Raw genomic sequence first — 19,301 nt, forward strand, 5'->3', positions numbered from 1 at the left:
TAGGCGACTTGAGGAAGGCGGAGAATGCGGGCAAAGAACCAGCGGGAATGACTTCCTACTCAGCTCCCGAGCTCCAGGCCAACGCCGGCAGGCAGAGCCGGCAAAGAGGTACAATTGACCTCTTTGCTATTCCCTCCCTACTCTGATTTGCCGAGGGTTGCGTCGGACTTACCTGTGACAGCTTTGGGGACACTGCGGCACACGTCAGGAGGGATGCCGAACTCCACATCCCCATTCTGAGCTGGCTGTCTACACAACCCTCCCAACCATCTCCTCTTGCCCTTAGTGCTTTGGCCCCGGGAAACACAAGTCTTGTAACAGATTTGTCTTCTTTCACATTCTGCCATATCGTCATTACCTGGTCCCACAGCTCACACGCCTCCCGCTCCAAGAGTAAACTTGGAAGATTCTCCTGGGACTCCGTGGGTGCAATACTCAGCCCTCTCTAACCAGAAAGAGAAGGAACTAAGGTCCATTCTCACATTCCAAGGGCTTCCATAATCCCCACACTTCACTTGCCCCATACGTGCTGCCAAAAACATAGCTGGTTATAACATCAAGAGAGCCAGAGTCAGAGGATCTGTGTTCCAGTCTTGAATACTAACTTCGTATCTATCAGTTTGATTCCTCCTCTGTAAAATGGAGAATTGGACTCTTAGGACTTCAAACTCTCACCTTGTGATTTTATTCAAACAAAATAGGTGCCTTCTTGCCGGCGATGCCTGGATGGCTTCCAGCTTCCCTTCCAAGAGGTAGCAAAGGAGCTGGTGGTGCAGCAGCTCAGAAAAGTGGAAGGGAAGCTGGCTTCACTCACTACTACATCTTTCTCCATAGTGGCAAAATTTCATCCCCAGAGAAAAGCCTAATCACAGGACCTAATGTACAAGACCTCTTTGCAGCTGGCCGAAAAGGCCTACGGCCAGGAGTCCAAGAGTGACCATTAAGCTTCCTGAATAGGGAACAAAGTTTTAGGGCGCTTTGAATCTTGCATAAGGGCACAGATCTGAATATGCCTAGGTTTAAGTAAAGTGTGGGAAAGCACAGGCAGGGGGCAACAGGGTTGGAGCAGGAAAAGGCTATAACTTCACTTTATTTGTATTTCCTCCCACACAAAACCATCAAAACAGGAACAGAGATGGGCAGGGAAAAGGGCTGAAAATTTGTTCAATCCACATGTTCTCAGGGCTATTCCAGGGAGCGCTTGAGGCCGAATGCCTGTTGGAGTAGCTTCAGATCCAGCACTAATTCCTCCCACCCTGGCCTGAAGTCTTCACAGATTGGTGGCTTGAGCCCTGCAATTAATTCTCATCCTTTGCCCACCTTGATGTAAGGCAGGAAAGCAGACTGAAATGCTCCACTCTGATGGGCAAGGGGAATCACAGCCCACAGATGTACTGCACTTTCTGTGCTACAGGAGCAGAACTTGAAGCTGCTTCCAAGGTCTCAACACTTGTAGGCAGGGCTAGAGGCCGATGGTGTATGAGCGGCCTGTGGGGTTATGAATAGCAGAACAGACTGGTGCTGTCACAGCCCACTCATACCACACCTTCTTGGAATTGCTGCACCGCCAGAAACGGACACAGATGGTCTGGCCTTCGCGTACCGTAATGGGCTGCTGTAAGAAGAAAGACAGGGAGGTTCAGGGTAGAGCTAATGAATTGTATGTGGCAATGTACTACTGAGCTAAGTGTGCAGAGAAAAGGATAAAACATGACATTCCAACCCTCATGAAGTTTATTTGAAGTCTTTCAGAATGAATTATCTGAACAATCAGACACTAAACAAACCATCAGAAGTGTGATGAGTGCTACGAACCTGCAGAGAACATTGCGCTACAAGAGCACCTAGGAGGCAAGGCGAACCTAGTTCAGGCAGTCAGTTAAAGTTATCTGACAAGTGGAATGTTTAAGGGGACCTGGAATATAAGTCAGCTGAGTGAAGAGATGAACAAAGAACTTTCCAGGCAAAGGAGGTGTGAAAGCCTGAGGCAGGAAAGAAGACAGGGTATTAGAGAAACCAAAAGAAGGTCCACAGAATCATGATGAGCATTGAATAATGTACAGAATTGTTGATTCATTATGTTGCACACCTGAAACTAATATAACACTGCTTTGTTAATTATACTTCAATTAAAAAAAAAAAAGGGGGCTGATGCAATGTAACTAAGGGAAGAGTAGCTGAAAAGACAAGCTAAAACTAGATCACACCGTCTTACAAGGTTAAACCTTTCCCCTGATGGCAGTGGGAGGTCAATGAACGGTATTAAGCAGGACAGAGATATGACAAGATCTGGGCTTTTAAAAAATGACTCTTGCTCAAGGTAGAGACTAGACAGAAGAGGAGCCAGAGGAGATGTGGGGAAGCTAAGGACACAGGCACCGCAGACATCTCAACATCTACAACAGGGATCCAAGAACATGTGGGAGTACCAGAACATGGGTCATACTCAAGCATCCTCCTGAGAGCAGGGAAAGGGCAGAACACCAATGGCAAAAGTTACTCCTTAACCCATGGAGTATTAAAGGTGATTCCTACCTTAATAGGGAAGAGGATGGGAAACCATGAGAACATCCCAGGAGAGTGAGTTTCTGGACGGATACCTGTTTGAAAAAATAATGAAAACATTGAGGTCTCTGTGACTGCTTTTTGCCTGGGTTGAGGGGCGTGTCTTCTGTGAACAGAGAAACAAGTAATCAAAGATCCCCATTCATTGATTCTTGGGCTCCCTGTGCATCTAAATGAAACATTAACAAAACTGCCTAGGTAACATACTCATGCCCTGCCATCCACTGCCCCAGACACTCACTCAGGGTGATGTCCTGATAAAGCACAGTTTCAAAGTAGCCTGCAAAGCCATGTAGCACTGTGTTCACCTCCACAGGAAACTCCAAGGTGCAATAGCGGTTGTTGTCAATCATAGGATCTGTCAAGGAAGAATTATGTGGATGACAAGGGGCCAAAAGCTCTAGACAACTTGGTAAAGCAAGAGCAAAAAACAGGATGGGAAGCCTAGACAGAGCAGACCCAGGATAGTAAGAGAAGAAACCAGAAAGGTAAGCTCTCACCCATCCAGTCAGAGGAGAGTCATGCGGGAACCCACCTCTGTTGGGATGGCTGAAGGTAAAACAGGGCTGGGGCGCCGACAGCTGGTGGAAGTTGTGCAGCCGTACCACATAAGGCATCTCAAACTGGGCCTGTCCCGAGAGACCAAGCAAGAGCTGGAGCAGACAGGCAGAGACACACCTACTTCCCCGGGAAAAGAAGCCTGAGCCTCAGGGACACAGAAAAGGATAACATTTTCATTTCAACTTTCGCTTTCCCACATCCCCAGCTCCTCCATCACTTCATCTTCTCCAGTGCAAGAAAACAGTTGATGCTAACGTAGAAAAAGAAGATGACTAAAGAGAAAAGAGCTCTTCAGAAGACAGTGGCTCTTTACCTCAGGGTCACGGTCCTTTTCCCGACAGGCGCGGACCTCATTATACAGCTTGGAGGAGGAGATGGGAGCCAGAAAGGAGGTATACTCCCCAGGGATGCTCACACCATCATCTGGAGAGTAGGAGGGTCATATTAGTTCCCAAGGGATGAAAATGGTGCGTCTAACTGAAGGTTCAAACCTCCTACATCAAAGCATACCACATGTGACAACATGGAGCTGTCTAGGTCTGTTTTGTCTAGGTCCTTTCATGAGAAATTCTACTTTGAGGTTAACTTACAGAGACACAGGTTAAAACTGGAAAGAACCTAAGATATTCTAATCTAGTGGTTCTTAACTTCTGTAGGGTCATAAAGAACCTTGGTATATGGATGAAAGCTAAGCCCAAGGTACATATTACATCAGCTCAGGGAATCCACAGACCTCAGACTTAAGGAGGATCTGCTCTAGTCCACTCCTCTCATTTTACAGATGTGAACAGTGAGGTTCAGAGAAGTTACTTCATTTGCTAAGGCAATGACCCAAGTCCAACCCACCTTCCTTTAAACCTTGTCACCTCCTCCTAGGCTGCTGCTGCCTCACTCAACCCGCCCCCGCCCCCCAAACTGCCACGGCCTTCCAAGCTGAGAATCCATTCCCCTTACTCAGCACACCCCAGCCTAGAGGCACCTTTTAAGAAGTGTTGGGCTCCATCCAGGCACTCAGGTGACAGTTCATTGTCAGCAAAGGAGCCCAAAAGCTCACTGACGATGATGTCTGCTTTCTCTGGAGCCACCCATTCCCGCATGTCCGATGAGACTACGGTCACCTGGCTTCCCCATTCTTCAAATTGCCAGTTCTCTAGCCTATAATAAAGATAATGCAAGTGAGGACACTGGTAAGAAAAACTGGCACTGGAGACAAACTTCCCAGCAAGGAGGTTGCTACTCACGTCACCACGGCATTTGGGTTCTTCTCCACAGCATACAGCTTTATCCTCCGGTCAGCCTGCTTGGCTGCCCTCAGAGAAGCATTTACCAGGGGACCCCGGCCTGCTCCCAACACCATTAGCACCCTAAGAAAGAGGAAGGGTCAAGCTGACTTAGCAGATAGAGAAGAGGTATGCAAATCTCTGGGATTGTGGGCAAGAGCACTCACTGGACATTGGTATCCTTCTCTTCGTCAGGCACTCGATCTAACAGACATTTATAGATGGCCTGGTGGAGGAAGGAGAAAAGACCTCATGGCTATGATCCCATCTTCACCCAGGACATCCCGGCCCTGTACTTGACCCAGACCCACACTATACCTGCTGATATTGAGAGTATTTGATGGGGTCCTTTTCAAACACTTCATATGTCTGAGATTCCAGATTGTCCATCAGTGGCTGACGAATGAGAGGAAAAAGGGAAAATAAGTTAGCCAGTTTCTGGCAAGGGCAACACACCAGAATACCAAAAAATTTCCCACTGCTTCCTGAGCTCTGGTAGGATTTTAGGGCACCTATGGTCAGAGACTCTTCTCCCACACCTCCCTCCTCTCAGAATACTCCATACCCACCTGGAGTGGGGACTGCAGATAGTCTTCATAGCCCTTGGCAAAGAGTTCGTAAGCATTGGGTGGAGGACGGTTCTGGCTCAAGTATTCCAGGTACTGGAGGTAAGAACAGAACTCCTTCTCTGAGTGGTGGTTGGTGCCTGTGATGATGAACTGCACTTCCAGCTGTGAGAGAAGTCAGACCATCAGGTACAGTCCTCGAACCAAGATTCTGGGATATTGTTATGGCTTATGGCCAAAGAACCCTGGCGTAAAATAAGGCCCAAACGATCAGTCTTCCAGTTCAACAGATCTCTCCAAGTATCAACACAACAGCATGAAGCTTCAATAAACTTATAAAGCCCTCTAATGCCATATAAGCATCATCCTGACTCAAACAGCCCCATCAATCCTCACTGTAACATCTTAAATGAAACCTTCTGCAAAGTTCTCATGAGATTTGGTTCCTTTTGAAATGTTCTGGGGCTCCTAATCCCATTCGCCTCTTTGTTCTCAAGAGCTCCAATTTTGATGAAATCGCTCCCCAGAAACCAGAAAGGAAAAGAATCAGCCTCACAGAAAAAAAAAAAAAAAAGCATCACACATATGTGAATAAGGCAAGAGGATTAGCTGTATCTTTGGAAACCTTCTACCACCCACCTTGAGGAGCCGGAAGATCAGCCTCTGATGCATCTTAGAAAGAACAGGAAATCCCTTCTTATTGGTCAGGAAAATGCTGGTGGGGAGAATGGCTGCTTTGATGGGCTCCCCAAGCCAACGATCAATGACATGGTTAGATGGGAGGTCGGCCCCAATTTCAAGAGCTACACGAGGGAAAAGAAAGTTAACTACTATATAAGAAGGCTTTCCTTGCTTTTTTGTGCAACATCTGTTTACTCCTTAAGAGCAAGGCCTACTGAGACATAAAGTAGCAAAACTGCCCAGCAGCCTAGTATACATGAAACTCTTTTTTTTTTTTAAACGTTTTTTTTTTTTTATTTGAGACAGGGAGAGACAGAGCATGAACAGGGGAGGGTCAGAGAGAGGGAGACACAGAATCTGAAACAGGCTCCAGGCTCTGAGCTATCAGCACAGAGCCCGACGAGGGGCTTGAACTCACAGACCGCGAGATCATGACCTGAGCCGAAGTCGGCTGCTTAACCGACTGAGCCACCCAGGCGCCCCTGAAACTCCTGTTTTTTTTTTTAACTGTATCCAGCTCTATTAAAGATACTTTTCATAAACAATCATGGTATTTCAGGCAGAACATGGGCAGACAATGTTAACAGTATACAGCAACTTTCAAACTCCTTTCTTTAATGGACTACCGAAGTCAGAAAGCCATTTCATAAAACCCAATGAAGTCTTCATTAGATGCTCTGAACAGGGAAGAGTTTAAAGAAATTTTAATATTTTATTTATTTTTGAGAGACAGAGACAGCACAAGTGGGGGGAGGGGCAGAGAGAGAGGGAGACACAGAACTCGAAGGGGGCTCCAGGCTCTGAGCTGTCAGCACAGAGCCCAAAGTAGGTCCCAAACCCATGAACCGTGAGATCATGACCTAAGTTGAAGCCAGACGCTTAACCGACTGAGTCACCCAAGTGCCTGAACAAGGAAAAGTTTAGAGTAAGGGTTGACATTTCACATTTAGCATGTTGTTAAACAACTTTTCACAAGCCAACCCTGACTTTGAAATGAAAATGGCAGAATTATCAATCTGATGCTCCACAAGCTAAAAGAGGAACTCTTTTGAGGGATGCCATCTCCATGGTGACCCTGCAAAGTCCAGATTGCCTGACATACTGGGAACCATTTTGACACTCGGGTCAGGTTCCAACAGGTCTCTGGGTTTAAGGAAGTCAAATCTATGTTGAAGGCAGAGAAGGAGAAGAGGACATAAAAAATGAATTTTAGTTTTTCCACACCATAAGGTGTCTGTGCCAAGGTGGCTAATGTGTATCATCATCAAGGAATCCCTCCTCCTGGGAACCAAAGAGGAAGTTTCTCAGAACTAGAAGGGAAAGGTATTTTCTCCCCCTTATCAATCTAGCTTCAGAGATATTCAATTAGTGACATTTGTCTTCCCCCTAAATAACAATGAAGTGTTCTGTGTACTAACAACATAGCTTAAAAGAAAAAAAAAAAAAAAAAAAAAGTAAACCATGGATGCCTGTGTGGCTCAGTCAGTTAAGTGTCTCTTAATTTCAGACCAGGTCATGATCTCATGGTTCATGAGATTGAGCCCTGCATTGGGCTCTGTACTAACAGCGAGGAGCCTGCTTAGGATTCTCTCTCCCTCTGTCCCTCCCCTGCTTGCTCGCTCTCTCTCTCTCTCTCTCTCAAATAAATAAATAAACATTAAAAAAAGTAAAAAAAATCTTCATTTTAACAAAACTTAAAAAAGTATTTCAACCTGTAAAGTCACCAGAAGTACATAGTTATCAAAAATGCACACATTTCACTTGGCATCTCCAAAAACTCCTAATTCTTTTTTTTTTTTAATATTTATTTAGTTTTGAGAGAGATATATATAAGAGAGAGGGAGAGTGTGTGCAGGGGAAAAGCAGAGAGAGAGGGAGACAGAGGATCTGAAGTGAGCTCTGTGCTGACAGCAGAGCCCAATCTCACAAACTATGAGATCATGAGCTGAGCCGAAGTCGGATGCTTAACCAACTGAGCCACCCAGGTGCCCCCAAAACTCCTAATTCTTACTCGCAGGAGGTCAGAGAAGGGATACCTATCCCAGTACCCTTGTGGACTTACCCACCGCAATCCTCTTGCTATAGTCACACAAGGTCCGGAAGTTGTGCCACCTGTCGGGGTCAAATACAGAAAAATACTGTCAAATATATATAGCTCACCAATTACCACAGCTCGAGGAGACCTCCCTACAGTCTCCACCCTGTACCTCCCCTTATCCTCCCCTTTGCCCTGGCACAGCAGCAAAAGGAGACATACCACATCCATGTCTTCTCCTCTCCACTGTACTCCTCTGTGTGTGTACTTGGTGCATTCTCAATTATATCATCTCTCAGGTCCTCTGGGGCCACCAAGGGTACCCGCATCCAGAACTGCACATGAACAAGTACTCTATTTAGAACTCTTTGGAACTCACTAGGTCCAGAAAGCTTCCTTCAATTAAAAATATCTTGATCCACAGGGCACCTGGGTGGCTCAGTTAAGCATCCCACTCTTGATTTCGGCTCACAGTTGTGAGATTGAGCTCCGTGTCAGGCTCTGCGTTGATAGTACAGAGGCTGCTTCAGATTCTCTCTCCCTCTCTCTCTGCCCCTTCCCCACTCGTGCTTGCTCTCTCAAAATAAACTTCAAAAAAAGAAAAATCTTGATCCAGCTCACAAGTTAATCCTTTTATGTTTTTCCCAACTTGTGGTTATATGCACATGTACACTTACCTTGTGTATATCCTTATGTAAATACCTGCCTTGTCCTTTATTGCAACTGTAAGTTTCTAGAAATAACTATACATTCTATATATTTTATAACAGTCTGCTTACCACTTTTAGAAGCTGGTAGGCAGTACTGACATGTCAGTTCTCCCAAATGCACTCTTTACTCAATGGCTAGGAACAAGAAAATACCTAGCAGACTATCGTAACATGCAGCAGAAAGGGAGGCCCTTAGCCATACCATGGAGGAGTGGTGGCCAGTGTGGATGTGGTTGGTCAAAACCCTGGCCAAGTTTGTGTTATCTTCCTGATTTAGGGGCAGCAGGAAAGCTGGAAGACCCAAATATGCCCCAAAATTCAGCTCCTGTAACATGGCCTGGAATGGAGATCAAGAGGAAAAGGTTAAGAGCTAGGAATCCAATTAGCTTTAATTGAATTATATTAGATTTACTAAGTTATGGGAGAAAAAAAAAAAACTGCTCTTTGCACCCAGCGTGGTTATGAACCTGACCTCTAGACAAATCCATTGGATTGGTGAAACAGTCTTACCGCCTCGGAGTTCCTGCGGATCTTCTCCACTTTTGAGTCTGGACGAATCCATGGAGAAAGCTTTCCCACAATTAGCGTATTCCAGTCTGCACTCCCCCCATCCAAGAAAGACAAAGACTAAATGAGGGTCAGCACTTTACTTGTTCAATTTCTAGTTCTTAACAGGGAATAAAGAGTAGAGATGAGAGATAAAAGACTTTTTCTATCACAGATATGGGATAGCCTGATGCAGAATAGACTACAGCTTTTACCAGGTAAGCAAGAAAACAAGAGTTATCTGTGTCCCAGGACTAACCAATATATCCAAGTCAGGAAAGGAGGAGAATGAGGGCACTGTTAAAGCAGAAGTTGTTACTGCCTCTAATAATTAAGGGGCATATGGGATGGTCCCTACCCCTTCCTGACAGCAGTAGGTCTGATCGTGTCTGGGGGCCCGGCCGATTCTTAGCAGGTTCCTGAGTGAACTCCCTCTTGAAACGCGGGTGGAAGACAGGCATGCAGAGGAAATCAAACCTACAACCGCGACAGACCCAGAATCGTCATGTAAAGAGAGCAGCAGTGCCCAGAAATCCAAGCAACTGGATTAGGCTATCTCAATTCTGCACAACCCTCTCAGCTGCCATCAGTCACCCGACGGGACTGCTGAGTTCAGCCCACCTTGGGGCAGATCACTTCCGCTGCACTGTGCCTCAATTTCTCCCCAAAACACAGGCATGGAAAAAGACAAGGAGAGAAGATAAAAATCCACCCCAAGTGGATTTCTACTCTGCTGTCACCGGTTTTCCAGGATCGTCACATCCAGATTTGCCCCAGTATCGCCCATGCCTTCCCCCTTAAGATTTACCTCTTCTCTCTCTAGCCCCCTGACTCTCCCTCCCACTCTCAGACTGTAATCCCGCTCTCCAGGGCCTTGGAGATCTGTATGTTCGCTTTTCGAGTTTACCTGACAACTCCCCCGACTTTGGGGCTCAGTGACCACACACCTCCAGTAAGTTTTTTTTTTTTCTTACGCCCCAGAGCCTAAGGCTCTCCACCCACCCGCAAGGAGTAATGGTTTCTCCCGCCCTAATCTTACTCCGACCCCCTCACCCCTGCTTCTCGGGGATGACTAGTCTGTCCCCCCTTCGTCCCCGAGTTCGGAGCCCGCATTCCGCTTGCAGAGGTCTGGGCCCTCACCCCTGCTTGGCCACAGCCCCCAAAGTGTCAGCTATTTCGGGGACGCAATTCAGGTCCCTGCCGCTGGACACGCGGCTCCCACCAGCACCTCCGACCGCCATCGCCGCCATCTTTTCCCTCGCGCTGTCCACGCCGGGATTCCTTGATATTAGCAGCCAATCAAAAAGCCAGAAAAAAGCCCCCGGAAGGCGGGATGAGTCGCCCTAACAACCAGAGCGTCTTCCACGGCTTCAGAGCGAGAGGCGGAGGGGTGGGGAGTGGCGCCTCCCGCCAATCCGCGGGCTGCACAGTGGCTTACGGCGTGGCTCCGGAAGATCCACCAATCTCAGGGTCTGGTTCTCGACGAATTTCAATCTCCCAGAATGCTTCGTGCATTCATAGAACTCCGTCAAGGGACTACACGTCCCATGAAACCCTGCAATATAAGCTTGAAGTGTCATCATTGAGCGGAGTGTAATTGTCTCAGGGCCAGTGGCGCAATGGATAACGCGTCTGACTACGGATCAGAAGATTCCAGGTTCGACTCCTGGCTGGCTCGGCGAGACTGAGACTTCTTTATTGCATCGCATGCGACACGGCCTTAAGCAAAATCTTTTAAATCTCCCTTCCTTTCCTTACACTCTTAGAAGTTTCCTCTTTTATCTTTTCGCACCTTCGTTTTATAGGTCTTAATTTGACTGAGTTCTGCAGCCATCTTATGTCAGCTTTTTCCGTTACCTAATTCAGAAATGACTCTTGTGTCACTACTTGCTTAGGTCATCTAAGCAAGAGAATTGAGTTAATGGCTGGTGCTCTTAAAATGGGCTTTGTATGGGCCTTCGTATATTTACAAATAGATTGTGGAAACTCAGCCACTAATTCCTTGTGATTTTATATCTCAACACAAAAGGTAAACACACACACTCACACATTCGTGGTAAGGGATTACAGCGAAGAGGAGTCATGAAGTGCCTGGAGGAGGCCTGGGAAAATATATACACTCTTGTTAGAGGAATGGAAAGAAGCAGAGGAATGAAGCAAGGGAAGACACGGGGAGGAGAAAGGGAATACCTGAAGGCGGGGAGCCCAGAGGTGTTGAGGGCCTGGGAGCAGGGATGGAAAAGAGAACACAGTGCAAAAAGCCCGAAGAAGGAGGCGTTGACAGAATTTAGGGACTGCTTCGCAGGGCTCCAGGAAAGAGGAGTCTGGGTTCTGCCCTCTGTGAGTGAAACAAGAAAGGAGAGAAGCGGGTTTAGGGAGAATCAAAGTTCGGGTTTGGAAGTGCTGAATTGATTGGGCGCCTAGGGGGCGCTGTGTAATAGAGAGTTGGATGAACAGTGAGTGATCTGATCTGAACCAGAGAAGATTTGGAAATGCCAGAAGAGAGGTAGTGATGAAAGCCACGAGACTGAATGAGATCATCCTGGACCGTTGGGGACAAAGTCCTTGGAAACATGGAAAGGGTGTGGATAGGATAAGCTCTAAAGAGCTCTGGGTGCAACGATAAATGCTCCAGAAGGACGAAAGTCAAAAAGCCAAACAACTAAGAAAAGGCATACAAAAAGCCTCAAGTGGTTGGAAGTGCTTTTGTCCCATCATTACTAGTACACCTACTACAAACTACTACTAGTAGACTTTATTTCTTTGCTTAAGTTTATTTATCTATTTTGAGAAAGAGAGCACAAGCAGGGAAGGGGCAGAGAGAGGGGGGGGGAGAGAATCCCAAGCAGACTCCACAATATCAACACAGAGCCCCATTTGGGGCTCTGACTCACCAATCATGAGATCATGACCTGGGTAGAGATCAAGATTCGGACCCTTAACCTACTGAGCCACCCAGGCACCCCTAGCACTTTATTTGCTAAAACAGTTTTAGATTTACAGAATGATTGAGCAGATAGTACAGTGAGTTCCCATGTGCCTCCCCAGAGCTCTCTTTGTTATTAAGATCTTCACATGTATGGTACATTTATTATAATTCAGGGACCAATATTGATAAATTATTATTATCAAAGTCCATAGTTTATTCAGATTTCCTTAGTGTTTACCTAATGTCCTCTTTCTGTTACAAGATCCAATCCAGAATACTGTGTTACATATAGTTGTCATGTCTCCTTAGGCTCCTCTGGGCTGTGACAAGTTTCTCAGTTGTTCCTTGTTTTTGATGGCCTTGATAGTTTTGAGAAGTACTGGTCAGGCATACTATAGGATGCCCCTCTGTTGGAATTTAGTTTGTCTGATTGTTTTCTCATGATTAGACTGGGATTATGGGTTTGGGGAGGAAGATCACAGAGGTGAAGTATCATTTTCATAATATATCAATAGTACATACTATCAACATAATTTATGACTGTTGATGTTGACCTTTATCACCTGGCAAGAGTAGTATTTATCAGGTTCCTCCACTGTAAAATTACACTCTCCCCACCCCCTCCCATCCTGTGCTCTTTGGGAGGAAGTCACCATGTGCATCCCACACTTAAGGAGTAGAGAGTTCTGCTGACCCTCCTTTAGGGTGGAGTGTCAACAATATTTATTTGGAATTCTTCCCTGCAGGTCTTATGAGTAGGTGGTTGTCCACAGGAAGTGGGTGAGTGCTCTACCAACATTTTAAGAGGTAAAGAAGAGTTTTCAGGAGGCCTGCTTGTTCTCTGCCCCAGCTGTGCCCAACCAAGCTCTACATTCAGAGAAGACTTATGAGATGTGGTTTCTTCTTCGGAAGCTAATTATCTGGGTTGTGGACCATCTGTGCTCCTGGCATCTTCCTCCTGATGTCAAGCTGGTGCTGCTCTTGGCTGTTGGTTGTTAACTAACCCATCCATGAGTAAGAGAGAGAGAGAGAGGAAAATCTATAAAACAGTAATGTCAGTTCTGCCATCATTAAAATAATTTTCAAAAGAATATGTGTAAAAAGGGCTTGGAATTTGTTTGGCCTTAAAATAAATTCACATGGGCTGCATTTCAATTCTCTGTAATGTCTTTGGTTTTTCATTCAAGATGGCCTCAGCTCTAAGGCAAGCATGATGCTGAACAGCTCACAATAATTCCATACCATGTTGTTCCCACTCTTTCCTGCAGCACTTACCTGTGACTTAAAAAAAAAATACAGCAAATACTATGGGTCTATCTATATGAACCAGAGAGAAGCAGAAGGCAAGGAGTGAAAAAGATACAGAGAACTTTGTCAAGGACTTGGCCCTAAGCATAAAGTCAGAGCTGGCAAAGTCTGTCTTCTGTTCTGACTCCCTCTGCCCTGCCCTCCGTGCTGAACTCTTGTGCTCAGAAACATGTAAGTCACTGATAGAAGGCCTCCAGATCCAAGCCTTTGCTGAGATGAGGGTAGGGAGATGGTAGGACAGTGGGGCAGATACAATATTATTTTCTCCCAACAGGAGCCAGTGACCAACAGGCAAAGCACTGGAAACTCCTCTGGAAAGGAAACAGTATCCTCTCCCAGATAATTCTCTCCTTACCCCCCCACCCCCACCCCCGCCCTTCCACACCATCCCTAACCCTGCCTGGCATTCCTCACCTTCAGGCCCAGTTCTTCTACCTGATCCTGTTTTTGTAACCTTGTTTAAACACCTCCAGCCCATTGTAAATGCTCCTTTCATCTCTGGTGCTCAGCTCCTCCCTCAGCACTTGCCTCCCTCCCCAGGACCCCTTCACTCACCTCTGTGCCTGCCCAGCCAGCTACACTCTTCAACACCAAAATAATGGACCGTTTGACCCTCCTACTGCTCCAAATTGCGCCTGTACAATCAAGGCTGTCCTGCAGCTACAAAAGTGGCGGAGTTACTGAGGCAAAATAATCTGTGCCGATTTGCATTCTCTTCCTTGTCATCTCTATTATACAGTGTTTATCTGTCAAAATGAATAGAAAGTAGAAACTGTTCTGGAACATAGAAAAAGATGGAAAACTACCCAATTTGTTTACGAAGCCAGAATATACCTAATTGCAAAACCTGTCAGAAATAGCACCCCCTCAAAAAAACCCTATAGACAAATCTCACTTATGCTGCACATAAATGTAAAAATAAAAAATATTTAAGATTAATACATAAAGGTCAACAGTATATTAATATAATAATTATATACCACAACCAATTAGAGCTTAATCTCAGGATTTAAGACAAGATTAGGTATTAGGAAATTTATTTATATAAAAGGTCAAAATAAACCGAACAAAAAAAAATTTGATCATTTTTTAATAGTCACCAAAGAGAACGTGGCAAATCAATTCCATTTTCTGTAAACACTCCTAATCGTGTTAATATTCTTCATATATAAACACATGTATTTATATACATGAAGTCAACAGTTTATGTAAAAAAAAGAATGTCTACTTTCATCACTGTGTTATTTAATATTATTCTGAAAAATCAAATAAAATAGGCTGGAAATTTGAAAAAGGGGTTATAGCTTTTGGAAAGAGAGAAGCAAATTTATCACTGTTTGCAGATGATATAATTGTATACATAGAAAATCCATAAGAATCTATTTTAAAATGATGAGAACTGAAAAAAAAGGGGAGGGGGCACCTGGGTGGCTCAGTTGGTTAAGTGTCTGACTTCAGCTCAGGTCATGATCTTGCGGTTGCGGTCTGTGAGTTCAAATCCGGCGTCTGGCTTTGTGCTGACAGCTCAGAGACTGGAGCCTGCTTTGGATTCCGTGTCTCCCTCCCTCCTGTAGCCTTTTAAATGCTGAGAATAACCAGTTAGAAGACATAATTAATAAAAAATATCCCAAAAACATGATAGTTAAGATTATGGACTGTGAAGAGGTGCCTGGCTGTCTCAGTCAGTGGAGCATATGACTTTTGTGGGATTGTGGGTTCAAGACCCACCGTGGTTACAGAGATTACTTAAAAATAAAATTTTGGGAGTACCTAGGTGGCTCAGTTAGTGAAGCATCTGACTTTAGCGGTCATGATCTCACAGTTCATGGGTTCAAGCCCTGCGTCAGGCTCTATGCTGACAGCTGAGAGCCTGGAGCCTGCTTTGGATTCTGTGTCTCCCTCTTTGCCCCCCCCCCCACCACTTGTGCTTCTTCTCTCTCTCTCTCAAAACTAAATAAGCATTAAAATTTAAAAAAATAATAAAATCTTTATATATATAAAAAAAGACGGGACTATGGAGCCAGATAGAAAGAGATTAAAGTTCTGTTCTTCCATTTACTAGCCACATGAGCATAAACATCTCTGGCCTCAGTTTCCTCATCCATAAGATGGGAATGTAAATAACAGTTTTTATCTATTGAGAATTAGTTAAGTTTAAATGTTTATTTATTCTGAGAGAGAGCAAGCAGGGGAGGGGCAGAGAGAGAGAGAGAGGGAGAGAGAAATCCCAAGCAGGCTCTGTGCTGACAAAGCCCAATGACTCAGGGCTCCAACTCAAGAACCATGAGATCATGACCTGAGCAGAAATCAAGAATCAGTGCTCAACTGACTGAGCCACCCAGGCACCCTGATGATTAGTTCAGTTTAAATTAATTAAAATAGCAACACACTTTCCTGCACATAGTAAGACTTCAATATTGTGATTAGGGGGCACAATATTGTGACTGGGTGGCTCAGTCGGTTAAGCGTCTGACTTCTGCTCAGGTCATGATCTCGTGGTCTGTGGGTTTGAGCCCCGCGTCGGGCTCTGTGCTGACAGCCCACAGCCTGGAGCCTGTTTTGGATTCTGTGTCTCCCTCTTTCTCTGACCCTTCCCTGTTCATGCTCTCTCTCTGTCTCAAAAATAAATAAATGTTAAAAAATTTAAAAAAAAATACCGTGATTAGTATTTTCCCCATTCACAGTGGTAACAATAACACTGCTATAAAATACTTAGTTGTAATCTTACTGAAAAATGTGAGGAACCTATATAAAGAAAACAATAGGGGCACCTGAGTGGCTCAGTTGGTTAAGCATCCAACTCTTGATTTCAGTTCAGGTTCATGAGATCAAGCCCCACGTCAGGCTCTGCACTGACAGCGTGGAGACTGCTTGGAATTCTCTCTCCTCTCTCTGCCCCTCCCCTGCTTGCACACACTCTCTCTCTCAAAATAAATAAATAAACATTAAAAAAAAGAAAACTACAAAGTTTTGCTGATACAATGAAAGAGAAAAAAAAGGAGACAGCTGTGTTCTTACAAAAAATGAATCTCATAAAGATGTCAATTCTTACAAAATTAATTTCTCACTTTTACAACATTCAATCACAATTCTAATGGAATCTTTTGTTACTTGACAAAATGATTCCACTGTTCATCTGTATAAAAATCAGACAAGAAAAGCAAAGAAAATTTTAAAAAAGAGGAGAGTGAAGGAATTTATTCTATAGTTTTAGCCCTTTACCTTAAACCCCTTTATGAAATAAGCAATGTATAAATAAAGAGACACAATGTGCAGTTGGTATAAGAATAGAGAGAATAAAAGAGCTAAACCAATAGTCCAGAAACAGACCAGTTGTATGTGTGTACATGTTTGTGATTAAAAATGATTTTATTTGTAATAATAAAAATAGCTAACAATTACTGAGCCCTTCTTTTGTGTCAGGTTCTATGAAAAGCATTCCACATTTATAAGAACGCTGTGAGGTAGGAAATATTATTCTTTCAGTCTTAGAAAGATTAAGTGAGCTGCCCCTCTAAGAAAGAGTTTAAATGGGGTACAAACTCAGGTCAACAGACTCTAGAGCCTTCGATCTTAACCTTAAGATATATCATCTATAATTTTCCTTCTAGAAAGCTATCCTACTATCCTAGACAATCTTTCCAAACTAGGACAAAGATTAATTAAGAGAAATGCTTAGTGTAGCATTTTTTTATGATTACAAAGAATGTAAAACAACAACTTGGATATCCTATAGGGGTATGGTTAAATAAATCATCCATGCAATGAAATCTTAAGCAGCCATTAAAATCAATGTTGCCAGAGAAAATTTAATAGCATGGAGGACCACTCAATGATATGCTATTCTGTGACACAGATTACAAACTGTATACACAGAATGACTTTGATATGTGGGAAAAAAGTGGTATTTTCCAAATTTTCTGTAATAAATGTGTTTATATTATATGGAAGACATTTTTAAAGTTTATTTATTTATTGAGAGAGAATGAGTGGAGGAGGGCAGAGAGAAAGGGGGACAGAAGATCCAAAGTGGGCTCTGTGATGACAGCAGAGAGGCCAATGTGGGGCTCAAACTCATGAACTGTGAGATCATGACCTAAGCTGAAGTCGGACACTTAACCAACTGAGCCACCCAGGTGCTCCTGGAAGACTTTTCTTTAAATTTTATTTAACAGAGAGAGAAAGAGAGAGAGAGAGAGAGAGAGAGAGAGAGAGAGAGAGAGAGAGAGAGAATCTCAAGCAGGCTCCAAGTGCAGCACAGAGCCTGATGTGGGACTCAATCCCACAATCCTGGGATCATGACCTGAGCTGAAACCAAGAGTTGTATGCTCAACTGACTGAGCCAGGTGCCCCAGTTTAAGGCCTTTAGAGCAAAAACTGAGATTTCCTGCTGAAGAAGAAATTCTGCCTCAAGACAGGAGCATCACTTCTGCCAGAGTTTCCTGCCTACAGCCTGCGCTATAAATTTCAGAATTGCCAGCCCCACAATCATATGAGCCAATTCCTTAAAATAAATCTTTTTATCTAATTAATATAATATAATAAATATAATAATATAACATACATATTAATATAATATAATCATATAATCATAGGTTCCATTACTTGGGAGAGCCCTGACCTTGCTCTTTGGATAACCCTTTTCTAAACTCTGGGCTAATTGTTTACTTTTCATTATACATTCTTTCTTCAGCCAGGCTTGGTACATTTAAGTGTCTCTAAATTTCACTGTATTTTTCTGAGACTAGGAAAGCCACTTAGGCTAGACCTCAGCCACTCAAATACATACCATTTTTACTGTTTTTTTTTTTATTTTTTTAAGTTTATTTATTTATTTGGGGGGGGGGGGCAGACAGAGGGAGAATCCCAAGCAGGCTCTGCACTGTCAGCACCTAGCCCAATGAGGGGTTCAAACTCGCAAATCGTGAGATCATGATCTGAGCCGAAATCAAGAGTCTAAGGCTTAACCAACTGAGTCACCCAGATACCCCATCGACGACATACCACTTTTCTTGGTAAATTATTTCTACAGATTGCTAATCTTGTCCATTATCAGTTGCCTCTTACGTTTTCACTGTCTTAAGGTATGAAAAGACCTACCAATTCCTTTTTTTAGTAACATATAATTTTTTTTTAACATTTATTTGAGAGAGAGAGAAAGAGACAGAGCACAAGTGGGAGACAGGCAGAGACAGGGAGACACAGAATCCAAGGCTCCAGGCTCTGAGCTGTCAGCACAGAGCCCCAGGCAGGGCTCAAACTCTCGAACTTGTGAGATCAGAACTTGAGCTGAAGTCAGATGCTCAACTGACAGAGCCACCCAGGTACCCTGACCTACCAGTTCCTTTAACAAAACCTAGCTCAGGTCCTTCAAGATGGGTAATGCGGAGGGACTGTTCACAGGGTGAGGGGCCCCACAGAGGGGGGTGGATGTCAGGGTGAGGGGCCCCACAGAGGGGGGTGGATGTCAGGGATTCCTTTCTCCTTTGGGGATCATCAGACTGGGCTCTAAGGGGGCACTGTATTTCCTCTTTGTGGTGGCTGAGGGAAAATGCAGGGTGGCTGCCCCAGAGACCTGGATAGTCACCCTTCATAAAGAACCTTGAAGGAACAGGTTTAGTTTGTCCAAGAGCCCCAGAGTTTCCTTAAGGAGAACAATCCTAGGGGCGCCTGGGTGGCTCAGTCGATTAAGCATCCGACTTCCACTCAGGTCACGATCTTGTGGTCCGTGAGTTCAAGCCCTGCATTCAGCTCTGTGCTGACAGTTGAGAGCCTGAAACCTGCTTCGGATTCTGTGTCTCCCTTTCTGTCTACCCATCCCCCACTTGTGCGTTCTCATTCTCTCTCTCTCTCAAAAATAAATAATTATTAAAAGAAAAAAAAAAAAAGAACAATCCTATCCTGAGCTCTGGAGGTGATATACTTTGTTTCTTATTATTGAGGAAGAATAAGCAAGACTTAGTTCTTGATCAGATGTAGTAAAAGACAAGTGAAGAAAGATATGCCTGCAAAGGAATGAAGAAAAAAAAAAAAAAGGGGGGCGCCTGGGTGGCGCAGTCGGTTAAGCGTCCGACTTCAGCCAGGTCACGATCTCGCGGTCCGTGAGTTCGAGCCCCGCGT

At 44.4% G+C, this 19,301-nt stretch overlaps 1 protein-coding gene and 1 non-coding gene across 3 annotated transcripts; one reads left to right on the forward strand and one right to left on the reverse strand.

Annotated features, from left to right (window-relative positions):
• Positions 1-1,060: 1,060 nt before the first annotated feature.
• Positions 1,061-10,299, reverse strand: PRMT5 (protein arginine methyltransferase 5). 2 transcript variants are annotated; one of them, XM_047861591.1, is made up of 17 exons: positions 10,085-10,299; positions 9,303-9,421; positions 8,909-8,994; positions 8,601-8,735; positions 7,911-8,023; positions 7,716-7,765; positions 5,612-5,775; positions 4,976-5,137; positions 4,725-4,802; positions 4,574-4,632; positions 4,368-4,490; positions 4,106-4,281; positions 3,440-3,549; positions 3,101-3,194; positions 2,807-2,923; positions 2,536-2,600; positions 1,061-1,615 (listed from the first exon to the last, which is right to left on the reverse strand). In XM_047861591.1, the coding sequence occupies exons 1-17, from the start codon at positions 10,192-10,194 to the stop codon at positions 1,463-1,465; spliced, it is 1,914 nt and encodes a 637-aa protein (XP_047717547.1). In that variant the 5' UTR covers positions 10,195-10,299; the 3' UTR covers positions 1,061-1,462. The 2 variants fall into 2 exon arrangements, with proteins under 2 accessions (XP_047717547.1, XP_047717548.1); XM_047861592.1 differs by lacking the exon at positions 9,303-9,421 and having other exon boundaries at positions 10,085-10,208.
• A 250-nt stretch (positions 10,300-10,549) lies between these two features.
• Positions 10,550-10,622, forward strand: TRNAR-ACG (transfer RNA arginine (anticodon ACG)). The gene has a single exon. It is a non-coding gene; the product is annotated as a tRNA-Arg (tRNA).
• Positions 10,623-19,301: the final 8,679 nt, after the last annotated feature.

The sequence above is a fragment of the Prionailurus viverrinus genome, chromosome B3 (genome assembly GCF_022837055.1).
Source record: "Prionailurus viverrinus isolate Anna chromosome B3, UM_Priviv_1.0, whole genome shotgun sequence".
In the NCBI taxonomy this organism is placed as follows: Eukaryota; Metazoa; Chordata; class Mammalia; order Carnivora; family Felidae; genus Prionailurus; species Prionailurus viverrinus.